Source organism: Haemorhous mexicanus, chromosome 3 (assembly GCF_027477595.1).
Source record: "Haemorhous mexicanus isolate bHaeMex1 chromosome 3, bHaeMex1.pri, whole genome shotgun sequence".
NCBI classification, from domain to species: Eukaryota; Metazoa; Chordata; class Aves; order Passeriformes; family Fringillidae; genus Haemorhous; species Haemorhous mexicanus.
The window spans coordinates 52,825,592-52,851,606 of record NC_082343.1 but is presented as its reverse complement, the minus strand read 5'-3'; the positions used below and the strand labels follow the sequence as shown (position 1 = coordinate 52,851,606).

The window sequence follows — 26,015 nt, the reverse complement described above, 5'->3', positions numbered from 1 at the left end:
GAAGTGTTTGCTTACAGGAGTAATCAGAGTAATCTCATTAGGGCTAATTTAATGAGTGATGGGTGTACTTTCAGGCCTGATTCGTGAAGGACTGGTCCAGGATGGTGGCATAAAGCTGTGGCTCTGTGTCCTCGCTGGGGCTTTGCCTTAGGGAGAGGTCTCAGGCTTAGATGGGCTCTAGCCATGGAAGCCAGCACCCAGAGGCTTTTCTCCCTGCAGACAGGTATATATGGGGCACTAACACTGACAGGCAAAATAATTGTTTTAGGAAGAGGCTTGTTATAAATAACACTTTTGCACAGTTCATTTACAATAAGAAAAATACAAAGCACAATTTCTGAAAATAACTGAATCCGCGTCGCTCTGACCAGTTGTGCTTCTGACAGGGTAATGCAATTTCCTTCATAAAAACTTCAAGGTATGACAACAAGTTTTATGGGTAGGAAGCTCAGCAGGTACAAAACCTTACCAGAGTTGATTAAAGGAGAAGAAAAGAGCCAGTACATCCGGTCCCCTCCCAGCAAACCCAGCCTTCCATCTGTCATGGCACGGTGCAGCGTGTAGGTCTGACAAGGTAAACGTTAATCCTGCTTTACCATGGTAATACCATGTCAGACGAATTACTGAGGTATCAGTGCTATGCCTTCTGTTCACTCCCGCGATTTGTGCCTCAAATTATCATGCAAGCATATGATTTCAGTTGTTGGAAAAGCAGGAAATTGCCTCTGTGTTTGAGACTTGTGTGTGTTACCGACTCAGGGGCACATAAAATTTCCTTGTATGTAGTAGAGAGATCTGGGCCGAGAGGTCTCAGAGGTATTTTCATACACTTGGCCTGACAGTCTGTTACAAAGGCCATAAGCTTTTATATGGAGAGGTTGAGTTATTCACAACAGTGCTGAATTCAGTGCTGTGGCTCAAAACTCTGGCGCAGAATTGCATATGGCTGGTTGAGCCTTTGCTCTCAGTTTGCTGCTGCAGGTACCTGCCTGTTCCTCAGCTTATTTAGCAGGAAGGAAGAGAGCAGAGATGAGTGATGCACAGGACATGTCCCCAGCATGCTTCTGTCTGATGCCAAGATTTAGCAAAGGCTGCAATACTGCAATCCTGACCAAATATATGAGTGTCTGGGTATGTAGCAGAGACTTGGGCATGATTGTATTGGGCACTGACAGCTTTAACACATTTGCTTTGGTTGTGTCTCCTGAAGCCTGTTCTAATAACTGTGGAAATTATGAAGGGGCCCTTAAAAGGGCTTCGACTGCATTTCCCACGCACTTTCTTGACGCTTAACGAAAAGCACCCTGTGAGCAGCAAAACACAAGGAAAAATTTCAGGAAAGACTTAATTTTTTAGAAAGGGTTTTACTTGTACCACGTAAGTGGAAAGAAATTACTGTATAATCTACTGACAGTCATTTTTAAGCAATGCTTCTAATACAGAGGAGGTTCTGAAATTTAATTTTTCACTAGTATAGAAAGAAAACAAGAACTAATCTATGGTTTCACCTAGCCAGAAAAGCACTTACAGGGCAGCAGAAGGCGACAAGCAATGTCCTTGTGCACTTAGCTCCAGAAGCAGTCAGTCAGGAGATGAAGGGGAGGGAGATAGCTTCAGGCTTTTGAGTTGTGGCAGTACCCGGTGCAGCCACCAATTCAATTCCCAAGGCACTAACACTTTCCTGATTTTCCTGGAATTAATGTTTTTGTCAGCAAAATTGGTTCATCTGGGGCATAATCATACTGTTGCAATTTCAGATCAGATTCATGTGAAAATTATGACTTGGAGCTTGCCTGCAGCATGTGCTGCAGATTTGGGCCGGCGAGCGCATCCTCAGGAGTGGGTGTTTGTGTCCTGCCTGATTCAGTGTCCTGGGGTTCCACCTGGCAGTTCTTTGGTGGAAATATGGAAATGCTGCACATGGTTTTGAATGTTGTATAATGTGGGAAATGGCAGCCAAGAGTGTATGTCCCCAATTCAGCTGGTGCTAAGGTATTGTCATTCTTTAAAATGAAGATTTTTAATAACTGGAACTGGATGGATCCTTCTGTTACCTTGTCAGCTTTAGTACAGACATCTCTGAAATAACATGCAGAACCGTAAGGACTTTTTCACTTAGGGTATAGTGCTCTTCTCTGTTTGGGGCTCTCAGACTAGCACAATGTATTGCTCCTCTGGGAAGGGAGTCTTTCCAAGAGCAAGTACATGGAGTATTTCCTAGAGTAAGTATCTCTAGCTTCTTCATTGGTTGTTTTTTTGGTTTTTTTTAACAAAAAGAAAACCCCTTATATCTGAAAAATATGATCCCCATTGTTTACAGAGCACCATGCGCACCTCTAATAAGAGTAAGGAGATGGAGGGGAGGAGCCTCTAGCTAGAACAGTTTTTAGACAGCAGTTGGCACCCTTGGTTTGGCAGCAACAGTACCTTCAGTCAGGTGCAATGTGTGACTTTGTGTTGTGCTTGTAGGCTGGTGTAACATGAAGTAAAACATGTCTGCCTAAAGCCTCTGGTGAGGTTTGTTGGCCTTGGGTGCCATCCACAGTGTGTTTCCTGCTGTGCTGCAATATGTACAGTTACAGTACATAAAACAGAAAAGCTGTTCTTAGGGACAAACCATCTTTTTCTTGGTTGCACCTAGCAGTTTTTGGCAATTTTGGCTTCATCAGCAATGTTGTTGCAATAACTTCTGAAGTTACATGGATTTTGTGTTGTGGCCAGTAGGAGTTTGTGAGTTTGATAAGCTGACGGGTTGTTATTGGCAGTCCACTTGAACTTCTAGTGGACTTGAGACCTTCATCATTGATTTCCTTACATTTTTGGAGCTTTTCTGGGCTTCATGAGGTGTAGTGTTTGTCATCTTCACCTTCTTGGTTAGGAAAATAAATAAGGTCAAACAATTAATATTAGAGCATTCATCTATCATGCTCCAGAAAAGCCTGTCGCCTCCAGAAGAGTCCTGTGACAGCTATGACTCCATGGGAAGCCCACACTGAAGCAGACTCTGGACAGGCCCTGGGAATGCATGGATAGAGAAGCCCAAGCAAGAGCAGATTTTGCTGGCAGGACTTCTGACCCTCTGGGGAACCCACACTGAAGCAGACTGTTTCTGAAAGACTGCACCCATGGGAGAACCACTGCTGGAGCAGTTTGTGAAGAATTGTAGCCCTTGGGAATGGCTCATATTGGAGAGTTTTTAGAGGACTGTCTCCCATGGAAGGAGCAGGGGAATGACCTCCCTGAGGAGGAAGTAGCAGCAGGAACAACATGATCAACTGACCATAACCCCCATTCCCCATCTCCTTGCACTGCTGAGTGGAGAGGAGGTATAGAATTGGGGATAAAGTTAAGGGGAGGAGTGGGTGGAGCATTTTTTTCAGAATGAGGGGAGGAGTGGGTGGAACATTTTTTTCAGATTTGCTTTACTTCTCATTATCATGCTCTTACTTTGATTGGTAATAAATTCAGCTAAGTCTCCTAAATCAAGACTGTTTTGCCTGTGGTTTTAACTGGTGAGTGATCTCTCCTTGTCCTTTTCTCAGCTCATCAGTCTTTTATTATATTTTCTCTTTCCTGCCCAGCTCTCTTCAGAGGAAGAGAGTGATAGAGCAGCTTTGGTGGGCATCTGGTATCTAGCCCAGGTCAAAGCACCACAGGTTTTTTTTGGGGGGGCGTCCCACAATGTGTGATGTTGGAGAGTCACAGGAGTGGCCAGCAAAGACCCTAAGCCTCAGTCCAAAAATGAGAAGAAAAATAACTGCGTTCTTATGCACCCCTTAGGTTGTATTCATGTTTGTTGGCAGTGATTAATGATTCCTCTGAAGGTAAAAGTTGCAGTGTCTAAGTTGACAGCTTAGCGTGCTAACCCATGCTACAAGTTGATACAAGTCTTTGGGCTGTCTTGCTCTGCTGCAGTCTGCTTAGCCTGTTCATTTGTAGCTGAAACCAACAAACAACCCATCAGGGGGCTCACATCTGGGAGTGTTATGTGCTGGATGTGGCTGGATCCAGTACCAAATTTGGAACAGCGGTGGAGGAATTTGCTTTGCTGTGGTTGCTGACAGTCATTTTTCATCCCCCTCCTGAAGTACGGCAACAGTTTGCCAGATGTGCTCAATGTCAGCATGCTCACACATGTGGAACGGGTAAACAGGGTTACCAGCCCTCTGATCCTGAGATACAGCCATTGATTTGGATCTCAAAACCCACACTGCCGCTGTTGGTCCTTGAATGGAGAGAGAAGGAAAGGTTCCTGCCATGCTGCCCTTTTGGACACATCAGGAGTACATAGGCAAGGGCATATGTCAGATAGCAATGGAAATGGTTGGTTGTCAGAGTGTAAGCTTGCCTCCTCAGTGTCCATGTGCAGATACAGGGGAGTCCTTATTGATTAAATCCTCACAGATCTGTGGTTGCTGTGGGTCAGTTAACCTGTCAGCATGAGTCCTCCAGACCTTGGTCTCAGAGCCATCTGGACATAAGAGAGGACATGTATGCTGGAGTTGCACATTGTAACTCCACCTACTCATTTGCCAGGCAAAAGCCTCTCCAAAACCTTGCCCTTGGTATAAGCACTGCATCTTTTCTATTTTAAGGAGTGTTCAGAAGATCAAGATAGGCAGACAGATGAAATAATCATAGAAAGGCCTTCTTCAGCAAGTGATGATAGAAGTGCTTTGTGTTGTGATAATGCCTGCATATTGTGCAGAAATTTCAGTTCCTTAAATGGAAATACACCAAATACTTAATTTTTCTCTTGCTTTCATCATCTTTCAACAGATTCAGATATCTGTCTTTAAAAGGGTAAAGCTAACTGGTCTGATGAGTTTGGTTGCTGTATCTTGAACATTTAATTTTTCCTTATGCTCTGGCGTCTGTTATTCTTTAGCACAATCACACTGAATATCAATTAGGAGACAGGAAGATGATTGTGGAAAACTTGATGAGGGGGATGCTATGCTGACTGGAATTTTGGTTATTGTGAGAGGGGATGCATGTCTGCTCTGAATGCTTTCTGAACTTTAGAAACTCTGTTATATTAAACTACGTGTGCTGTGCAGCAACACAAGATTTTGAGATCCCTGTATTTTGCATTCCTCTCACCAAAATCACAGTGAATGGTCTCTTCCACAGACAGGAAGACAAGACAAGTGGTCAGTGCCAAAGTTATTTAGCAGATGGTGCTTGAGTAGTGAGCAACATCATCATCATTTCAAGTGTAAGGCATATAATAGATGTCTACCGGCCTGGCAAATGAGACCCCTGGAGTTACTCGCATGCATCCATCTCCCATCCTGCGAGATGCTGCCATCTGTCAAGACACCGAGCCAGGCCTCACTTAAATAAATAAAGAAATCTATTTCCCCCTTCTTTCCGAAGCACTTGCCATTGCCTGGGTTAATACGCTATGTGTGGGCTTACGTATGTCACACATGTGAGGGAGGAGGAAATATAGATACAAATATGAGGAAGGCACTCTTGGGTTCTGTCACTTGGGGCAGACAATGTTAATGCCTGGTAAACCTTTTCAGAAGAACATTTAGTACTTAAACGCCATTGAACACCAAGCATAAGCAGTAATGGCTGTGCCATGATTTAAGCTCCTGTTTCTCTTCCTTTTGGCAGAGTGTGACAAGCTGCGGCGGGATGGCTACCGGAGCTCGCAGTATTACTCTCAGGGCCCCACCTTCTCCTCGTCCTCCAGTGCAATCTGTGGAAGTTACCAGGATGATTATGAAGAAATTGAACAAAAGGTAATGGTGGGGGGAAAAGCGCTGGAAAAAATACTTGAGTGGTGCAGTGTAATTGCCTGCCATAACACTGTTCAAATAAGGCAGGATTTTTAGAGGATCACAAAGATGTTTATTTCTTTGAATTGCAGTGACAGTAGTTTGTCTGACTTTCATGGTGTCTTAAAACTCCCAATTCTACCCATGCAGGGATACAGCTGGTAATGTTCTGGAGGGAAGACCCCAGCAAGGGTAGCTGCTAAGTTGCAGGAAGAGCTATTCAGCAGCCATCAGCATACTTGAATTGTAACTTGGATAGGTACACGCTTTGAATTGCTAATAGAGGTGGTTAGGTTGGGGCTTTCTCCTAATGCATCACAACTGTTTGGTAAAGGCATCCAGAAAATGAAGATTGTCCACTAAGTTGTGTTTGTTGCCTTTCTTTCAGTTTACTTCGTGATTTTTGGGCTTATATCCCCACATGTCAGCTCTTAGAATCTAGAAATAAATAAAGAGAAGGAACAGTTGATCGCAAGTTTTAAGAAAGTTATGAAGCCATTTGCTTTGTACATCAATTTATATAGGTTTCAGTTACAGAACTAGTAAGGTGTGTTATTGTTCTGAAGAAGAAAGGTTCTGCTCTCCTGCCTTTGTCTGTTGTGCCAGTGGGTTCTGAAGGAAAAGCTGACTCTGGTGTAGTGGTTTAGGATGTTACTGCTAGGGTGTGTGCCTGCCTAAAACTGAAATGCCAGAGCTCCTAGCATTTTCAAGATAGATATTCTAGAATACTTTGCCAAAAACAGCTCTTGCTTCGAGAGTGGGAGGATATCCTTGATTGTAACACAGCTTAATTTCTTTGAATAGTTACTAAACCATATGTCCCTCTGGTAGTATGGACCAAATAACTTTTATCAGCAAAATGTGCAGACCCTGAGAATGCACTTTAATAGGTTCAGTGTTTTGAGTTTTATCCTCCATGGGTTTTAGTCACATAATAAGAGGTATTGTGGAGTCTGTAGAGTCTCTTGTCCAGGTGGTGATTGCATTTTATCTGTGTATTGGCAGGGAATGTCAGAGCATCTTGTTTAGCTGTGTGTGGTATGTACTGGCAGTGAGCCGAGAATGTAAAGCACATTCATACTGTGGAATACATTATAATGGTAATTTGCAAAACCTTGCTGAGATCATTGGAATTATGATTTCCAGTAGGGAAAGTATTAACACCTTGTTTGTTGCTATTAATGTACTGCACATAAATGCATACATACATGCCATCAACTTGTCCTGGCCTGTGCTGTGCAGCATATAACCATCTGCACATGTAACACTAATGTAGCATTTAAAAAATATAAATACATTTTTCTTTAAACAATTTGCATGAAAGTATATTAGCATGGGTGGGGATTCTTGGAGACTGAGAGCTGTCATCCTTTCTTGGTTAAGGGTTTTTTGAGTGTTAACGTAATGTGTTACTAACAATTTTTGTGCATTCTGGAGAAAATTAATGCAACTAAGTATGCTTTAAATATAGGACAGCACTTCCATTTCAAATTGGAATAGGTTCCTTTAAATATTGTAGCTGAAAGGATGATTCAGAGCTGTGGAGAAAGAAAGCTGCCAAACTGACAGTCTTGGCTGTTACTGATTATCTCAGAACCTTAGCCTTAACCCTGCCACTCTTATTTCCAGCTCACAAAGACATAAATTTCTTGTAAACTGTAGCATTATTCTCCATTAATATTGTATAACTTTCTTTTGTGGATTTTTTTTTACCAGTATCTCTGTTTAATCGGCACTTTTTTTTTTTTTTGATGCTGTAAATGTTTAATCTTTCTTTAGAAGATTGTTTACTTTCTTTAGAATATTTACCACAACAAATTTCTGACCTTGAATTATTATCCTACTGGTAAAGAGCCAAGTAATTCTAATAAGTCTTATGCCTTGAGGGGGTCATATTTCAGCTGTCAGGAGAGTTCTTTGGTAACAGTGTGGAACTGGGGTCACCAAAAATCCTATGATTCAAAATGTTGAACTCCCTATCACTAGATGAAAGCTTTGTTGTGTATTCAAAGAAAAAAAGCCAACATTTAAATTCTGTGTATGCAGTATTTAATAATTAAAATTTGAGAATAGCAGAATAATGATGGGTGGATGAATACCTCTTTACTGTTCATAAACTTCTTGGTTGATATAATTGCCAACTTACAGCAAAAAAGAGTGGGTGATACCACAAAGGAAACCAGCTTTCCCTGTTATTTTTAATCTGGTTCTAAAAATAAAAACCATAGCCAGATATTCTGCTTGTCTGTCTGCAATGGAGACAATATGAAACCAATGTTAGGTGTCGATCCACAAGCATTTTCAGGTTTTGTGGAGGTGGATGTCTGTCAGCAGAGGGTAATAGTCACACCACTAAGCACGTTGGTTAACGTCTTAGGAAATGCCTGAGATGAGCACAACATGTGCTGTTTCAAAGGAAAACAACTAAGGAGAAGCAGGCCCAACTCAAAAATGAATGAAAAAATTAGAAAAATTAGCAAATGTAGAAAACTGGAGTCTCTGAGTGTAAGTTGATATAAAATAAAGTGTTTGGATCTGCCCTTTTAATGTTGATTCTTACAAGTTAGATTAATGGAGTACAGGCCAAGCTCCAGTGTAGTACTGATCCTAATTGAGTTTGTTGGTGATTAAATTGGTTTACCTGGATTTTACATCTCAGTACTGTGACCAGTCTTCTCCTTTCTTGTATCTTACATGCTGCTGTTGGTGACACAACTTGGGAACTATTCCTGTCCTTCAGTATTACTCTGTTTTACCAATGTGAAAGATGTTTTGAAATGTCACGTTCAAACTCCAGTTCTCCTTATGTTCTGAAATGTATGCATGTGTATATTAACTGTATTTGTCTTTTGTGTGGTTTTTTTCTTACTCCTTTTTCTTTCCCTTTTTGCCACTCATTCTCTTTGTTTCTTTTTTTCTCACTCAGCAGTCTAGTCTGTTAGACTGCATCTCTCAGTTTTGCATTAGCGCCTGCTGTAACTTGGTTCCCTGGAACAACAAGGTACTTTGCCCACAAGTGGGGCCATCCAGCTGCCATACCTGCAGCTTGATGTTACCTGTAGTGTTTAGCCTATATGCAGTCTTATTCTGCTCTTAGCCTTCAGTCATTACCTGCTGCTTTTTTCTGCTTAGAAAAAAAACAATTAAAAAAAGAGTCCCATGCCAGGTTTGTTTCTTCTGTGTTCCTCTGTAGTCCTTTCTGAATGCAGTACAGTATCCTGTATTTACTTGGTTCACAGAGTTTTTTTATTCCCTTTTTTGTCTATTAGCATTTGTCTCCTTTGAAACCCCTCCCCAAATGGACATTGTGTTTTATTTATTGGCTGCTTCGTTGGTTTTTAATTAGCCATGGAACAACTCTACTAATCTGGAGGAATGTGTCTTTCTTGAATGATAAATGTGAACTACAGAGAAGACCTGCTCCCAAGCATGCAGTATTGCATATATTATTTCTTTATTCCATTTATGAAAATGTTCATGCACCCAAAACTCATGGTGTTTTTCCCTACATCATGTCATTTGGCTTATGAACTTTGCTTTGATAGTTATGCTTTGGGTGAAGAAATGCTTACTTCCCTTATTGGGGGGAGGGGGTGAGAGTATAGTTTTGCCACTGTGATCATCTGAACTGTTAGTTATCTCTCCAATATCTGCACGAAACTGTTTAGTATCTTAAGTGAAAACAAGTGCCCTAACTGTATGGATTTGAGGAAGTCTAATGCAAAACTTTACTGGCTGCTAATAGGAGGTAAAGTTGGGCACTTCAGTTTTGGAGGTGGGAATGCTTAAAAAAGCCCCGAGGTGTAAGGTCTGGCAGAGCTGAAGATACCTCTGGGTGGTGGTGTCCTCAGGTGGCTTCCCTGCCCCTCTGGGGCAGTTGCATGGCGCTGCTCTTGTAAGCAGCACATGTATTTTATACCATTTACAGGGGTTTGGTTTTTTTAAATACTGTGCCATTTACTGAGCTGAAACAGCTGCTCATAATACGTGAAATGCCAAAGCGTAAGGAAGCGAGTACAGAAAATTTTGACCAAGGAAAAGTAAATTCTTTACTCGTCACATACTGAGACTGTGCATGGTAAAGGGTAGATTGTGGATGCTGAAAGTTTGCATGAGTTTAGAAAGCAACTGGGTACATTCTTGAAGGGCAAGGACTCCATCCAGTGCTGAGAAAATATTCAGGAAAAAGTATCTGCTCTGTGCATCTTCAGATTTAAATTTTACCTTGATACAATTCATTGGTCTTTATCTTAAGGCAGATACCAGATAGGTTTTTGGAGCTCCAAACAGTACAGATCTTCTTGTGGTTTTTATCCCATTACAACAGAGTAGAGGAAGAAGAAAAGAACATTTCCACAGTGCTTGTTAAGGTGATAATTTGTTTGATAGTCAGTAATTTCACTGACAAAAAATTCTTTCCTCACTGAGGCACAATGAAGGTTATGAAGTGAAGAATTTAGTAGGGATAGCAGTGCTGGCTAGTGCAACTGGAGATCTGTGTGTAGAAGTAATAAAATGAAGTATTCTGTGAAAACTGTGGGAACTAGACTGGTGACCTTGGTCTAGAGGACAGCAAATAGAGTCTAATGCTAATTCATCTAAAGTGTAAATTCATGTAAATTTATAGTGTGGCAGTGTTCCATGAGACAGTGTGAAACCCTGTGGGTTGAATTAGGCATGTGAAGTGCCATTCTCAGTTGGCTAGGTTTGGTTCTTGGGTTTCTTTTCCCTGTTATTGGTGATCTTGATCCCTTGGTGTTGGAAAAATGGCTCTTGAAGCCATCAAACCTAGTAAAACACTGGAGGCAGAAATAGGATGTTGGCAAATATAATAGACAGCTGAACTCGTATGGCTGCTGTCTGCAACACTGACTTTTTTTCATTTATTTTGTTTTTCTGATAAATTATGATTTTAGAAGTGATTTTAGTAGACAGTAGGATAAATGGCATGACTAGTCTGTTTGAAGTCTCTTTGCTGAAAAGTAAAATTTGTATGGATTAAGTTCTCCTGGAGGTTCCATCTTTTTTTAGATACTGTAGTATAAACCCTTATTATATAAAAAGGATTTAAAATGAACAGATTATTTAGGGAGAGAGTGCTGCAAGATACATAGCATAAACTCATTTGTCATCTGGGACCTCTCAAATAGCATGAAAGTGCTGAGATAGTGAAACTCTTTTGTTGTATCTCAGCAGCTGAGTTGGCTGGGGGACAATATGTCAACAAGGCGTCGGAGAGGCTCCAGCTTACTGAGCCAAATAGCTTGTCTATAGGATATTTATAGGCCATTTTTCTCCTGGATTCTTATTTTAACTCCCATTTGAAGGTTCATGCTTTTTCCCTCATAGTGCATGTTTGTGAAAATACTGCAAGGTCCAAGGCTGTTGCTTTCACATCCCACCTTTACCCCTTACCATGGCCGTGTAAAAGAACGAATTCCAACAATTTTTTCTGTGGAGATGAGTGTAACAACCCATTCCAGGGATTTGGGCATTTTAGACTAGGAGTAAAGTTATTATGACTCAGATGCTTTAAAAATGGGACAAGTTATGAACATAGAGTTTACGATCAGCTATGCCTCGTTCTACTTCAAGTATAAGAGACCTGACTGGAGAAGACATTCCTGTCACACAGGAGCAATTCACTGTGTCTTCCAGCTAGCTTCCATGCTGTAAATCTGAGAATGTTTGCTAAAAATATGTAAATCTCATTTTCATCCTGATTAAAGAGGTGAAAAATTTCTGTCTGAAGAAGGCTGAAAGATGAGTTGCTGCCTTCCTCTATGTGTAATAAAGCTGTGTACAGCTTTGTCATGCATAAACCATTATCACTGAGAGTACTTTGGAAGAAAGGATATAAGTAGAGACAGTCATGTTTCTTCAGGATCCATGGAAGATGTACCTACAGTTGAAATGTGAACACTACACCCAAAATCACTTCCACCTGTTCTACTGAATTATTTTGTAGAAGTACATCTGTGTGTCCTGTGGCAGGAGGTTGTTCTCACTGACACTGCTTTGAACTCAGCTGCACCATTGGGTTTCCAGTTGCTTCTCATTGGTTATATGCTCATATAACCTGACTTATTTCTGTCTGTCTTGCTCCATCTGTCCCAAATTTTCTCAGCTTCTAATTCTACAAAATTTCTGATTGATGTTTCACATTCTTTAAATAATTAGAATTCCCTTGTTAGCAGATGCTTCACTTCTTCAGATTTTCTGTTCGTGTATTATAAAAAAAAACCTCTTCTACTTGGCTTGAGTTATTTCTTTGGAAAGGAAGGATGGCTTTGTTACCAGTATCTCTGCCACTTAATGTACTGGAGTAGCCCTTGGAGACTGCTGCCTGACAGCTGAGACCTGGCACTAAGTGCAGTCTGAAGGTGACATTGATGCTGACAGTATCAAGCAGCCAGTGTATTTGAAGGTCACTGGTGCTCATCCTCACCCCAAACAAACTGCAAAATTATCCTTGAGGTATCTCCCTTGATCTCCCTGATTCAGGTGGAGAAAAGCTCATTGTAGAATAGGGAAAGCTACACTTCTTTGCCTTAACCCTTGCTTACTCCTTCAAGTGCATATACACATGCCTGCTGTGGCAGATGGACTATCACCCCCCTGCCATGTTCCTTACAAACCCTTTCTCTCTCTCTCTCAATCACTTTTTAAACCTAACTGGGGGAAGCATGGCCTGGAGGCAGCTTTCCCTTCTTCAGTGGCACTCCTCTCCCAGATTTCTTAAGTTAGTGAAGGTGTTTATGAATTTGGGTAATTTGGGGTGGGGAAGTTCTTGTTTGTAAGTACATATATATGCCCACACTCTATATGTATGTCAACAGTGTATGGACATGCTCTCAAAAAAAGATAAGCCCATCATATTATTACTTGGGTTTAGAGCCTTTTAGAAACAGCAGAGGCCTGAAAAAATACTGGTGTCCTCCAAGAAGGTTGTATTGATAGAATTGCCAGGGCTTTCACTGGGCTGAGCCCTTACCTACAGAGCAGCTTCTATCCTTTCCACAGCCTCTGTAGGAAAAAAATTCAAGGCTGTCAGAAATTGATTATTTCCTTGAAGAAAAGCTCCCATGTTTTGAAGTGTGGTTCCAAACCACAGAGTAATCATAGTAATAGTTTCATTGCCTGAAATGTTTTTTTAGTGTTGCTTGAAGAGTTTTTACTTTTCTTTTACTTTTTGCCTGGAAGTTGCTTTTATTTTTATTTTCTATTTAATAAAGTGTTGGACTCTGTCCTAAAGGATATAGAGTCAAAGCATAACAGAATAAGTAAATGGTTATTTATTTATAAACAGTGGGAACTCCTCATAGTAACAGGAAAAAAATTAAAATCAGAAATTATAAACAGAGGTTGCAGCACAGTGTTTGGGCATGTCTTTTGTATAGCACTCAGCTTCAGGAGAAAACAGATCAGTTGGACTGAACATCCACAATAATAAAAAATCCATCTGTTATAAATAGCTGTGATGCTTCCTTCCATGCCTGTGCAGCAATGAGGGGGGAAGAGGCAGTGGCCTACTGCTGACAACCCTGTTCTGAGTAGTATTTGACTTTCCAAAGGGAGAGAGTAATAAAGAAAAGAGGGGGGTAATTCTGGTCTGGTGGTAGGGGGGAAGGTCCCAGAGCAAACTCCTCTGAAGCAGAGGAGTCGGCAGGTTGCAGAGAGATCTGCTGGTGCTGCAAATGCTGTGCAACTCCTCTTCCGTGTTCTCTTTTTTGTTTTGTCTGGGGGCAGAAGAAGACTGTGGTTGGTTTTCCTCCAGGTTTTCCTTCCTCTCCTGTTTCTGGGATTCACTGGAGTGCCTTGCTGCTTCTCTCAGGTTCACTTGGGTTTGTGACCACCTGCTAGAAGCCCCAGTGATGGACAAGTACAGTCCAGTCAGTAAAAAGCTGCTCTATGGCTTTCTCTGCCATTACTGGCATGCAGGCAAAGACCTTGTAATGAAAACAGATTTGCTCCCCAAAAGGAAATGGGTTTTTTGGCTTACAACTTTGGTGGAGGGATTTGCACAAGCTGCTGTGACCTGTTTTTCTCGTGCAGAAAGATTTTTGTTTTATTGGTTGGGTTGGGGTTTTTTTCCCCTTTAAATAAAAGACTTCATGGAATGGAGTGCAGCTCAAAGTGCCACTTTGAGAAGAACTGACTTCTAAAATTACTGCTCGGTGGCTACTAATAATATTAAGTGCTTTACCCCTGCAAAATGAGCAACCCCTTGAACTGTGGCATGAGTTTATCCAACACCAAATCAAAATTACTTGCTTACCTCCCTGATCCACGGCTGATGATTCTGTGGAGTGTGCTGATTGGTTCTTTTACTGAGCTCTGCTACAGTCTGTCTTTTGGTAAAAGGATTCTTGCTGAGACCTTACACATTCATACAGTCTAGTGCAGCTGGAGCAAAGCAGTGCTCAAATATCATCTTCTAATAGGGCGTGGGGAAGTGAGAGGGGAAGGGAAGGCAAACCCTTGGTGCAGGGAGAGAGGGGTTAATTGCTGCAGTGTCAGTGTGTAAGGTGTAATTAGTTACTGTGCTTTGCTATGCACAACACCAGTCCTTTCTCCTTCCTTGGTATATATTCCTTAGACTAATCAATTGTCTTGAAAAAATACAAAATAGATGTTTTATTGTGCATTTTTGGTGTATTTTTAAAACTTCTCTTTATGTAGGAGATGTGTGATATTTGTGAGGGTGTGTTTTGCTCTACAAGCAATCAATGCTGACTACAGCAGCAACACCTTAGTAATACCATAGTCCTACCTTTTTTTTTTAGTAGTAAACTCACAGTGTTGTATATATTTCTGTTTGTAGTGTCCTGTCTCTCCCCCTGAAGAAGAAAAGCTTATTACCATCAAAAGGCCTAAAAGTCCAGCTACAAATGAGTTATCAGATATCAACACCCAAACCAACTGGACTAAGTCTCTCCCTCTGCCAACGCCAGAAGAGAAAATGCGACAACAAGCGCAAGCCGTCCAAACAGATGTGGTTCCTATTAATGTGACTGGTAGGCTTTTAATTTCAGTAATTGCATTACACTGATGAGGGAGGGCAGAGATGAAAGGGGATCCATACAGTTGGCTAGTCTTTGAACACTCGTTTATTCAATGCATGAATTTTAAATTACTTACCACACCTATCTGTGAAAACTGTTTTGCATTTAATAGTCTAAATCTGAACTTAATTAGAAAATATCAAAATTCCTTTAAGTTGTCATTAATGGGGATAGTTAAAATATGTGGGCTTGAAACAGCATTAGATATTCACAAAGTGCAAGAAGAGGGCTGATAAATTGCAGTGTTTTGCTGTGGACTGCACTGAAGATATGTAATTGAAAATCATGTTTTATCCAATGCTGATGATATAGTAAGATTTTCTTCTAGGAATTTTATTTTAGGAAGGTTGTCAGGAACTTCTGTGTTCCAAAGACTAAATGTTGTAAAAATCAACAAAAAAAGCTCTAGGGACTAATTTTTATCAGCAACAAAAGTTTTAGGTGTCAAGGAGAGTAGGCTTAGAACAGCAGAAGTTAGTGATACTACACCTTTGAGCAATACTCTAGGTAAGACACTCCACTTACATACCCATAATCCACATCTTCTTGTTATGAATGGTGTATTAACTCTTCATTTTGAAAATGCTCTTTGATTTTACAGTTGCAGAACTCTCACTCTCTGGAAGTTAAATTACATTAAAGCCTAATGCTGAATAGATACTTCATTGTGCATAAAATAGAATTTCTGTCAAAGATGGAATTATCGTTTCAGTTTATTAACCCCTTTTTTCTGCACAGTATCAAGATTGTCTCTTATTAGTTAATTCAAATAACTGACTGCTTGCCTGTCAAAGCCAGGATGATTTTCAATATCCAATTTATTTCAAATGCCATATGGCGTGCTCTGACTCCATGCTTACTCTGACAATCAATAGCTTGCAATGTTTGGTTTTATTTTGAAAGTAAATCAGGTTCTCTTTCCCTTCATGACTACCAATGCTTTTTTCACCTGTATTTTTATAAACTAGTATTTTAATTTGTATTATTTAATAGTATTTAAATATTCTAGTTGTATAGGAACAGGACGGCTGTAACAAACATCAGCAAGCTCTGAGAAATCAACAAATTATTCCTTAAATATTCGAAAGTATTTGAAGTGTACAGATGAAAACAACATGAAATTATGAATACCCCACCTCTGGAAAACTAATAAATGGAAAATACATGCAATGCTGAAATGTTACTAGGCCAGTTGGTATTATCTAGAGAATTTAGGGTACAGATGCAGAAGACCAAGTTATGAGAACAACAGATAATCTGACATAATCAATAAGCTTGAGCAGGGCTTAGATACTGTGACAGCAGGAACACAGTATACTTAGAGAAACAGTAATCTGTTGTTTGATTTAATGACCCTGCATACTGCAAAAGATATGGGGGAACTAAACAGATGAAAAGAAAAATTAGGTAAAGGGATCAGATAACTCAGAGAATTAATTCAGCATCATGTGGAACATTACCTTGTTTGGATAAATTATGCTTGTGACTTCAACCTGCATAATTTGATTGGTGTAGCAAAGCTTGTGTCCCCTGAATTGTTTAGCCGGGACTCAGAAAACTGAGCAGTTCTCAACTTTTGTGATGGAAATGGTGCACATGCATATTATATCTCACTTTTCTGGAGTGCGTGATTGGGCACTTCCTTTTAAACACAGTAATTGGAAGAGGTAGAAAGGGAGGGCATTAAAGAAGACTGTGATCTGGTCTCCAGGATCCACCATTCCCCTTCCATTGAAATAATTGTATTGCTACTGTGAAACAAGGCAAGTTTGTGAGCCACACACAACATACAGAAAAAGCTGCTGTCCTTGTTCCTTTTTAAAAGTCACAATCTGCTCCCCTCCTCTTCTCTCCCACTCACTGAGTAATTTTGTTTTGTGAAGTTCCTTATGTTACTGCACGAGGCAGGAAAAAAACGGACAAGAAATCCGGTGCCGTTTGTTCACCACAACACAGAACAAACTGTTGAGGATTTTTGTTTTGATTTGACTTTCTCCTTCACACACTCTTTTTTCTTACTCTCCCAGAAGAGAGGTCAAAAAGCTTCCGTTTTATTACTCCTGGCATGAAATAAAAGGTTAACCTCTGAAGAGGCTGCTGGCAATTGATAATATTTTCAGCAGTGCATTAGTGTTGATTCTGCCACAAAGGCCTCTCACGTGGCTGTGCAATAAATGCTCCATGAGTTCACCTCTCAGTGCTCTTTGGTGAACAGATTGCAACTAATACAGTAGTCATAAAAATCTGTTGGATAGCCTGAAGGTGCAGGGGCATTGCATTAGGCTTACAAGCTGCTGACTAGACATCCAGTTTTGGAAGTAGTTTCGGTCTCGGAGTGCTTGGGCTGAGCTTTATTCTGGAGGGGTTGGACTGAATTTTTCAGTGGTGGCCAGTCTTTGCATTTACATATCCTGTGGGTTAAAAGATATATATACATATATATATATAATGGTGTCTGTTCTCATGGGCTTTCTGGAACTAACTTTCTTTCCAGATGGAGGAGTCTGGTAATGGTGGAGGTGATCAGTGCCAGGCTGGATCCTGCAAAATATTTAAGCATTTGCTTGAGTCCGGCTTGACTGACTTCAGTGAGATTTAAGTGCATACTTAAATATTTTCTGTGAATCCAAGGAAACTGAGCATACTGCATGAGAGACAACTAAATAAAGTATATAAGGAATACCTAGATGATTTATTACAAATCTGTAAGAGAAGGAGAAAAATATTCTTAAATGTGTAAAATATACTTACCATTGACATCTATATTTTCTAAAATGAAAAAGATGACAGTGAAGAAATAAAAAAAGACTGAGACATTCTGATTTTGCTTGTTGGATTTCACTGAAGTTGCTATTTTGAAATTCTACAGATTTGATTCTTGACCTTTGTGTATCAAAAGCCATTAAAGATGGATTGATTGAGTTAGCTTTTAGGTAGCTCATTTGGAACAAGTTACTGTGGATCATTTGACACAGTAATATTTCTCCATGGCCATCCTGTTTGTGCTGTCTGAGGCTTAATGTAAAAGACTCTCTCCTTGTTTGCACCCTCTGCTTACCACTTACATTTTGTTCCAGGGCTTTATTCAAAGCTACATTGCAATTTTCTTGTAACGCTCTCAGGCATGATTGTCAGCCTTTGAGTGGATAAAGATATGTTCAGAGATGCAAAACTTTCTCCTTCAAATGTGGTTAGAATTATTTTTATCATCCTGGAGGACAGGATAACTTAATGTCCTGACTTTTGCCCATATGGGTCCTAACATCCTAGTAGTGGTGCTGCCCAAGACAGTGGATAGTCTGTCTCAATATTTCAGGTCTTCTAAGCCAATGGGATCCATAGATCTCAATTTTATAGTTCTCATGGGCTTCCCCTCCTCCCTTTACCTGACTTCAGTCAATCCAAAAGTTGGACAAGACTGGCATTTTGTAACTGCAAGGATTCCACTCAGCAAAATTGTGGCCCGTGGTCAAGGCTCCGGTCAAACAGAGTCAGAGTCTTTATATTTACAACGTGGTAAATGAAAATGCTGAATTTTTTTCCTTGCATTTTCACAAGTCCACATGCTGTACTTCAATATATGACTGTGTCTTTAACTGTTATAGAGGTAATGAGGTTTTCTGTGCTGCTTGCACGATGCACATCGTACTGATGTGCAATCAGCCGGGGTAATTTTTATGATGTATCAGTTACCATGCATTAATCACTTTTTAGAGGTAAATAATTTGGTCATCAATTTTCAAAAAAAGTATAAAATGGAAAAAAAAACACGTGCAATGAATATCAAGGTTTTCCTGCCTTTAAGTTTTAAATGGATCATCTAAAGGACATTGAGCAGTGCTTTAAAATGCTTAAACTTGTAAAAAGAGAACTTATATGTGAGCTACAGGGGGTAGCTGTTAAAGTTTTAGAAGTGGAAGAGAATTAGCTCATGATCTATAGTGCAATCTTTATCTTACTGCTAGTGAAATGGCCAAATTATAAACCTCTAAACAAAAGTGAATTCCTAAAGAAAAGCTTCTTTATGATAGTGGTGCTTCTGGGTCCCATTATGATACAGCACATGGTCATCATAAGGCTTTGTCTGGCAAAGTGCACTTACACTATTTTTTAGCTCTTGGCATTGTATATTTTTATAATCATCTGTAAAGTTTCAATTTTAAGCAGCTTTCGCTCTGAAATATTTATGAGTCCTCGAGATCAGTTTGATCTCTGTGTGCTCCGTAGTTCTTATTTGTATTCATGTTAAAAGATCAACACCAGAAATGCAGTACACTTGACAGGTTCAGAGGAACTTGGAATGAAAAAAAGGACCTCATGCGAATTAATGATGGAGCTGTGCAAAGGCATGGTAATAGCTGTTGCCAATAGCAATGTCTGTTGCTGCATAAACCATTGTGATCTTTCATTTTCATGAGCAGATTTGCTTTTTCTGCAGCTCATTACTTAAAAATAAATTAACAAAATCACAGAAAAAGCTATGAAGGGCCAAATGAAAGCAAGGATTCTCTTTGCTTGTGGAATTAGAGCTGCTCTCACCAAATATGAATTGGGCTCAGGAAGTCAAAATTCCTTTTAAAACATGCAGTAATGTGTAATGGATATTTGTGTCTAAAGCCTTACTGTGACAGTGTGCTGTATCTTCCTTCAGTGTAAACCTTCATTGTAGGACCAAGCTAACACCATTTATTAATGCCTTTTTTTCCATTTCTACAACAAAACTAGTGGAAGAAAGTGCATGATGTCAGTGTGCTTGGAAGTAATGTTGCTTTGCTTGTTCTACCATGTATTAGGGGAGAATTTCGACCGCCAAGCCAGCATTCGGCGGTCTCTAATTTACACAGACACGGTGGTAAGACGGCCGAAGAAAGTCAAAAGGAGAAAGACTATTACAGGAATCCCTGACAACATACAAAAGGAGCTAGGTATGGCTCATCAGAACTGTATTCCATCCCTGTTCATTGTCACTGCTTATCATTACTCGACTAATAACATCACCAGTGCTCATGAAACCAAATACAGTCTGATAGCCTATTTTAGTTCCAAATATACGTGTGCCTCCTTGCCACCTCTTGCATTGGGAAGCTGGGACCTTTAATCTGTTGACTTCCGTCTGTTAAAGGGAACAAGGTGTTTGGAAAATGGTGTACTGGTACAATGAAAATCTGCAGGGTTGTAAGGTGTCTGGACTTTAATGCTTTCCTTCAGATTTGGTCATCTTCTCCAGGATGTTCACCAAAGCAAAACTGAAGTGGGCAGACATTTTGGCTTGTGAGTAATTGCTTAGTGGAGTAAATCAATTCATGGATGCCTTCCTGAATCTGCCGAGGATTGCATCAAGAGTGAAAAACCTATTTGCAGTGTTGGCAACCCCTTAAGTATCAGTGTTACATGATTGGCAGTAACTTACCTGGGTTTATTAGCTATTCCATATATTCTAAAGGAAAGGGAATGTTCCTTTAGAATATATGGAAAAGCTAATAAACCCAGGTAAGTTGCATTTAATAAGAAGGAGGACTGCCTGAGGTAGTGTAGATGTGACCTGTCTCCTTCCCACTTGGTAGTAGATGTGAATTCAAAGCTGATGAAGCAGTGTGAATTTTGGCAGAACTTTCAGACACTTTTTGCAGAATTCTTTGATTTAAATTGTGGTGTTTTTTTTTTTTTTAAGTTATTTCAGTTTTTCCCAGATTATAACTTGATAAAAATATCCCCCCCCCCCCGCCTTTTTTTTTTCTCTCTGTAGATGAAGAATATGTTTTAAAATAGTCTGGCAGAACTTAATTTGGGTGCTTTACATGTGAAATCATCTCATATATTGATGATTTCAGTAAGTTTTACTACCTTGCATGTTGCAGCTATTTTCTTTTTTAATTGTGTTTTCAGTTCTTGGTGATTTTTCTGGATTTTTCAGAAACAGAAGCGTAAATCTGTGGCTTGTTTGGATGGGTTTGAAATGAGGTAGAGGGTCAGGCACAGAGAAAGCCAAGAAACAGACAATTATGTGCTGAGAAGTTTGTGAGTGGAACTGTGCTCCTTCAGCATCTGTAATGAAACAGTGCCCTGCCATGGGAATCCTCTGCCTCAAGAAAGCATTTACGAGATGTTTAGGTTACATTTGTGACCACTTCAAAAAGATGTTTCATGCTTGAAAACATCAACTGTAGTTGTATTTGGTGGCGTAAACTGAGAATGCAGTTGGCATCTATCCTAAAAAGAATTCTTCAATACCTTCAAAGAAGTTTATGACTTTTGCCAGTGTGTTCACTAAGGGTGACAAGTTTTTACCTTGATTTCCATCTTTCATGTCTGTGCTGAGCACATTTTATGTTGCACTGCTTGAAGGTTTTCGTTGGCTTCTATTTTAAATTCTGGACTGGCAGTATCCCACTGTCGTAGGTCTCTCTGGATGGTTCCCTTGCCCCTAACCTGCAGGCACATAGGGCTTCAGCCATCTGCCTTAGGGCATAAGTTGTCTGAGAAGCTCCATGTTACTTCCATGGTGGTTGTGTCTCTTCCAGGGAGCAAGTTGTATGCTGGGAGAACTCTGTGACAGCAGTCTCCATCCTCTTAGCGTATTGGTTTCCATGACAAGACAGAAGGTGCACTAGAAAAGAGTGATAGTGTCTTCATCTTATACCTGGGGAAACCAATGCTGCAGTGAAGTGACCTAGCCAGTCAGCCACCAGGTGGCTGGCAAGGCTGGGAATAGCTGCAGGTCTCCCCCATCCCTGTTCAGTGCACTTTCTGCCTTTTCTCCCCTGTCACTCCCCAAATATTTCTGTAGCAGTCCGTTCCCTATTTCCCTTACGCTGTCCCAAAACAAACAAGGAGTTGTTTTAAGACATTCCACAGTTCATTTGATCGGAACAAGTATCCGGACTAAACTCCAAATCAAGCAATTGCATTATGCCTATTGACATTCTCCCTGTGGTTTCAGCTGAATAAATCTCTTTGTTTCTCCCCTAAAGCATTGCTGTGAATGGCTATAATATTTGTACAAAGATTAAAATCCCTTGGTACACTAGAGTTGCTGTGTGCAGGCTAAATAACCAACATATACAGCAGATTCTTGTAACCTCTTGTTTATTCTTCAGAAGGAAGCAGAAACTTGAGAGAACCTCAAAGCTTCAATCAGGCTTTGGACTATTTTCATTTCTTGTGAGAGAGCCTGGAAGAACTTTTGTGAGGCCAAGCTGCTGGGGTTCTCCCTTGGCTGCTTTGAGTCCTTTGGAACAGGAGACCAAGCAGAAGAGAAAGCCTGCACTGGCTGCTGGCCTGAGCTCACCAGATGTGGTGTCCTCATAGAACTTAGCCAGACATACTGAAAGGAAACATTAACTTCACCCGTGTGCTCAAAGTGTCTTTAAACATTCCTGCTTTTTAGCATTGAAATTCTGTTGTGTTTTCACAGGTGTCTTCCAGTGATGAACCAGTCTCTCTGTGTAGACTGGAAAAATCTGCATTAAAAATTCTGCATAAATGAAACGCTACGTGGTAGATGGGATTCTGAGACACAGTAAGAATGTGAAGTGTCTATCAGTTTAGAGATGGCAGTTTCTTTTTGAAATTGCTTTTTAACTGCAGCACCCTCTCAATACTATTTAGCAGAGTGACACCAAAGTAACAGGAGAAGCCAAAGCATTCTTCTCTCTGCCAAACAAAGCAACGAAAAAGAATTAGTTCTGCATACTTCTGAATTACCTTCCTTGTCTTACAGAGCATAAATATTACACACATATTTAATGGAGTCAGTGTTGGGTCAAAACGGCAGAAAGAGCAAAAAACTTTGAGACATTTTCCTTCAAGTTCTCTTGGTTTCTCTGCTCTGTTGCCATTATCCATTGTTTCTAGATGTCTTCTTCAGATGGTACCTTATATGCAAACCTGTATTTCCCCCTCAGACAAGATTATTCCCAAACATAAGTTTGGTAGAGATGAGCACCTCTGAAAGAACTGTCACTGGCCTTGCTCATTTCTTTTCTCTTGGTTATCATCAGCTCCCTTCACACATTCCAACTCTCCAGATGAAGTAAAGGCAGCAAAATTCTTTCCACCTTTCCATGGTCCCTTCTTTGTGTCAGTGCTCTAGGGTCTGGTTCAGACTAACTTTCTTTTTGTGGAAGTTCCAAGTTATCTGCTTGTGAGTGTTTCTCCAGAGCTCTGCACCAGTGCAGTCCCAGACTCCTTCTTTGTCTTGCAGGAGGAGCAGGTCTCAGACCTGACTATCAGTTCCACCACAGTTCCTAATAAACACACCTCACCAAAACAGGGGACAGGAAAACTGTTCAACTTTTCCACCTTTTTATTCCTCCTTCTTCTGACAGACATTTTGATGGGGTTTTTTTATTCCCACAGAAAGTTTCTGTCCTCTTGGTTTCCAAAAATGTCTTCTGATTTTATGCTTTGTGTGTACTTGCTTTGGATTATTTAAATCATTTTTTCCATCTTACAGAGCCAGTCCGTTTTTCACATCTTACAGATGCAATTCAGAGTCTTTTTTGTTCTGTGATTTTCTTGCCCCATGTACTTTTTTTCCCCCTTCTTGACCTAAGGGTTCAAAGGGTCAGAATGACCCCATACTGTTTTTTCAGCTTATTTTCCTACCTCACTTTTTCAGTAGCTCACTCTCACCTGTAGGATCTCATGTCAGTCATTGGGATGGAGACGACTGATATCTCAAGTGTCAGTCCTTCATTTGCTTTCTTGCTGTGCAGCTCAGACCCCTGGTGGTACCAGCTGGTGCCTCAGGTATCATTTGGGACTGTTGAAGCTCTCTGTTGATATGCCTGAGGGGAAGCAATTCCATCTCAGCAACATGGGGGCAAATGAGTCCTTCTGATCTTTTGAAACTCAGCTGTTCTATTAAAAATGCCTCTTAATTGATCTCTTCTCCAATTAGTTCCTTCCAGGGCTAGCAGTCACTCAAGTTACAGGTCCCATGGGTAAGAAAAGTCCCAGATACCCATTGGTCCTACAGAAATACCACACAAATACCCAGCTGTTCCCACCAAGTAATTCTACACCTGCTTCTATTTTGAACTTTAGCACTTTGGAGAGAATATCTCTGTTTCAAAGTTATTTTGACTAACACTGGGTTTCTACCTGTAGTTTTTCATGATTGCACATTTCTAGCACTATCCATCTATAGATCAGGTGTTAGAAAGCAGGTATAATCTGCTTTTTGATACTGGGAGGATGAAAAACACAGATTCCAAGAATATAAACTTCACCAGAGGCTGTTAGGTTTGAGAAATGAACAGAATCAAGAAAACTTGAATTCCTGATATTTACATCAGAATTCTCCCTCTTACGGTGGCAGTGATATGTGCAAGTATTCAGGATTTTTTTTAGCTGGCAGTGCTGAAAAGTTTCACAGGATTCACTGCAATATTTTTCTTCCCCTCTGAGAGATTACAGATGCTTCATGGAGCACAGTGAAAGTTCCTTAAAATTGCCATAAGCCCAGTGTACTTGTCTGTTTCTTGTTGAGTGTCTGTTAAAATCACTCAGTTTCAAAATAAGAATCTCTGGGTTTTTTTTGTAACACAAAACTGTGTTGCCTGCACAGTGACTTAGCCAGTTCACCAGGTTTGCAGGAGGATTGCTAGGTGGGGCATGAGGAGGCAATGAGAGCAACACACCTTAGGAATGTGCCTGTGGCATAAGAGACAAGTGCTTACATTAGAAATGGTTAGTCAGAAGGTAAGAGAGACTACTTCTTTGTTCTTGTTAAACAGTCATCTGCTTTGTGGCACCAACACACACGATGTTTATCTTTCCAAACCCTCAGTTTCCCATGCTCATTTCAATGCAGAGGACCTTTCATGTGATTCTCTGCAAGGAGCTGCTGGTGCCACCAGATCAGCTGGAGTCACAGCAGGGCTGCTAGTAGCTAGGCCCCAGGGATTATATACAGACACACTTTCTTCCCCATCAAATTTGCCAAATTTAATTCTTGATCCCTGTCCTCTCTAATTAGCAACACCTGTGACTACCAGAGTCCACAGAGTGGGTGTTCTTCACTAGCTGGTGAAGCCTGCACTAAACATGCACATGAGTGAAGAGCATTTCCCCTAATTAGGAGAGATTTGCAGAATAATAGGGTAATGAAAAAGAAAAGAGCATAGATACAGGTCTCCTGTGGTGGACATAGCACTGACTGCAGTGCTGCTGGACACAGGATAATGCAAAAGGCAGACAGGATAATTGTTACTTTCAGCCACATTTATCATGCACCCAGTTGGCAGCTACTTCTGGCTTCATAATGTTCAGCATCTGTAACCTGATGTCTGGTTCTGCAGCATTTTTTGCTGCTGTCTTCTCAGATGTTGTCCCTGCAACTAGATGGACTTACGGATGGTATTCTTTAAATGATCTCATTCTGTTCAAGGATTTTGGTGTTGCAGATATCTTCTATCTTCTTACTATTATTTATTTAAGTAGGTGTTTTCTGACAAACCTAGCATTATCAGTGTACTTAGTCAAAGATTTGAGCTGTCCCTTAGAGTGGGATTGTCCTCTAGCTGTAGTACCAACAAAGATTTTAAGGGGGTTTGAAAATCCTTACTTTCCAGTATTACTCTGGAAGTGAGTGAGGGTTTTACAGTGCATTTGTAAATTGCAAATAAAATACTCCTTGCTACCCTCCTCTGAATTTCACCAAAATCATAAACACCTCAGCATTTTACCAGTATACCTGAGTCTTAAATGTTCCTCTGGTTGGTTTTTTGAACCATTTTCCCTGCAGATTTCTGTTGTCCCTCTTCAGAAAACAGAACTATAAAAATAGTAAATCCTCACAACTTTGCATGAGATTGTGCATACATGTAAAGCCAAAACCAAACCTGATTGAATTTCAGAATATGCTGCTTTTCTAAAAAAACCCCAAAATTTAAAACCTCTAAGTTATGTTCCTGTAATAGTAACAAGAATGCCAAATTCCTTCCCTGACCATAGCCCATAGAGCGATTGTAGGATGTAGCCCTGTAGTTTATATGTCTGAAGCTGGGCTGTCTTGCCCTTCATAATCCTGTGTTTATTTGGGCTCTGAGTCATTTAAACTGGAAGAGGCCAGTCTTCACACCAGTGCAAAGACTTGCCCTGATGGGTTTCCCTTCAGTAGTATTGAGGTTGGGAACATTTGCTGCTGTTGAGTCAG

The 26,015-nt window shown here is 40.4% G+C and overlaps 1 protein-coding gene across 7 annotated transcripts in view; it reads left to right on the top strand.

Moving 5' to 3' along the window:
• Positions 1-26,015, top strand: part of NHSL1 (NHS like 1) — a 175,721-nt gene that overhangs the window by 136,918 nt on the left and 12,788 nt on the right. For 4 of the 7 annotated variants that reach the window (XM_059841819.1, XM_059841818.1, XM_059841822.1 and 1 more), the window contains exons 3-5: positions 5,626-5,753; positions 14,614-14,806; positions 19,648-19,779. In XM_059841819.1, the coding sequence (XP_059697802.1) occupies positions 5,626-5,753; positions 14,614-14,806; positions 19,648-19,779 (453 nt within the window). The remainder of the gene's footprint in view (positions 1-5,625; positions 5,754-14,613; positions 14,807-19,647; positions 19,780-26,015) is intronic. The other 3 variants (XM_059841821.1, XM_059841820.1, XM_059841823.1) reach the window with 1 other exon arrangement.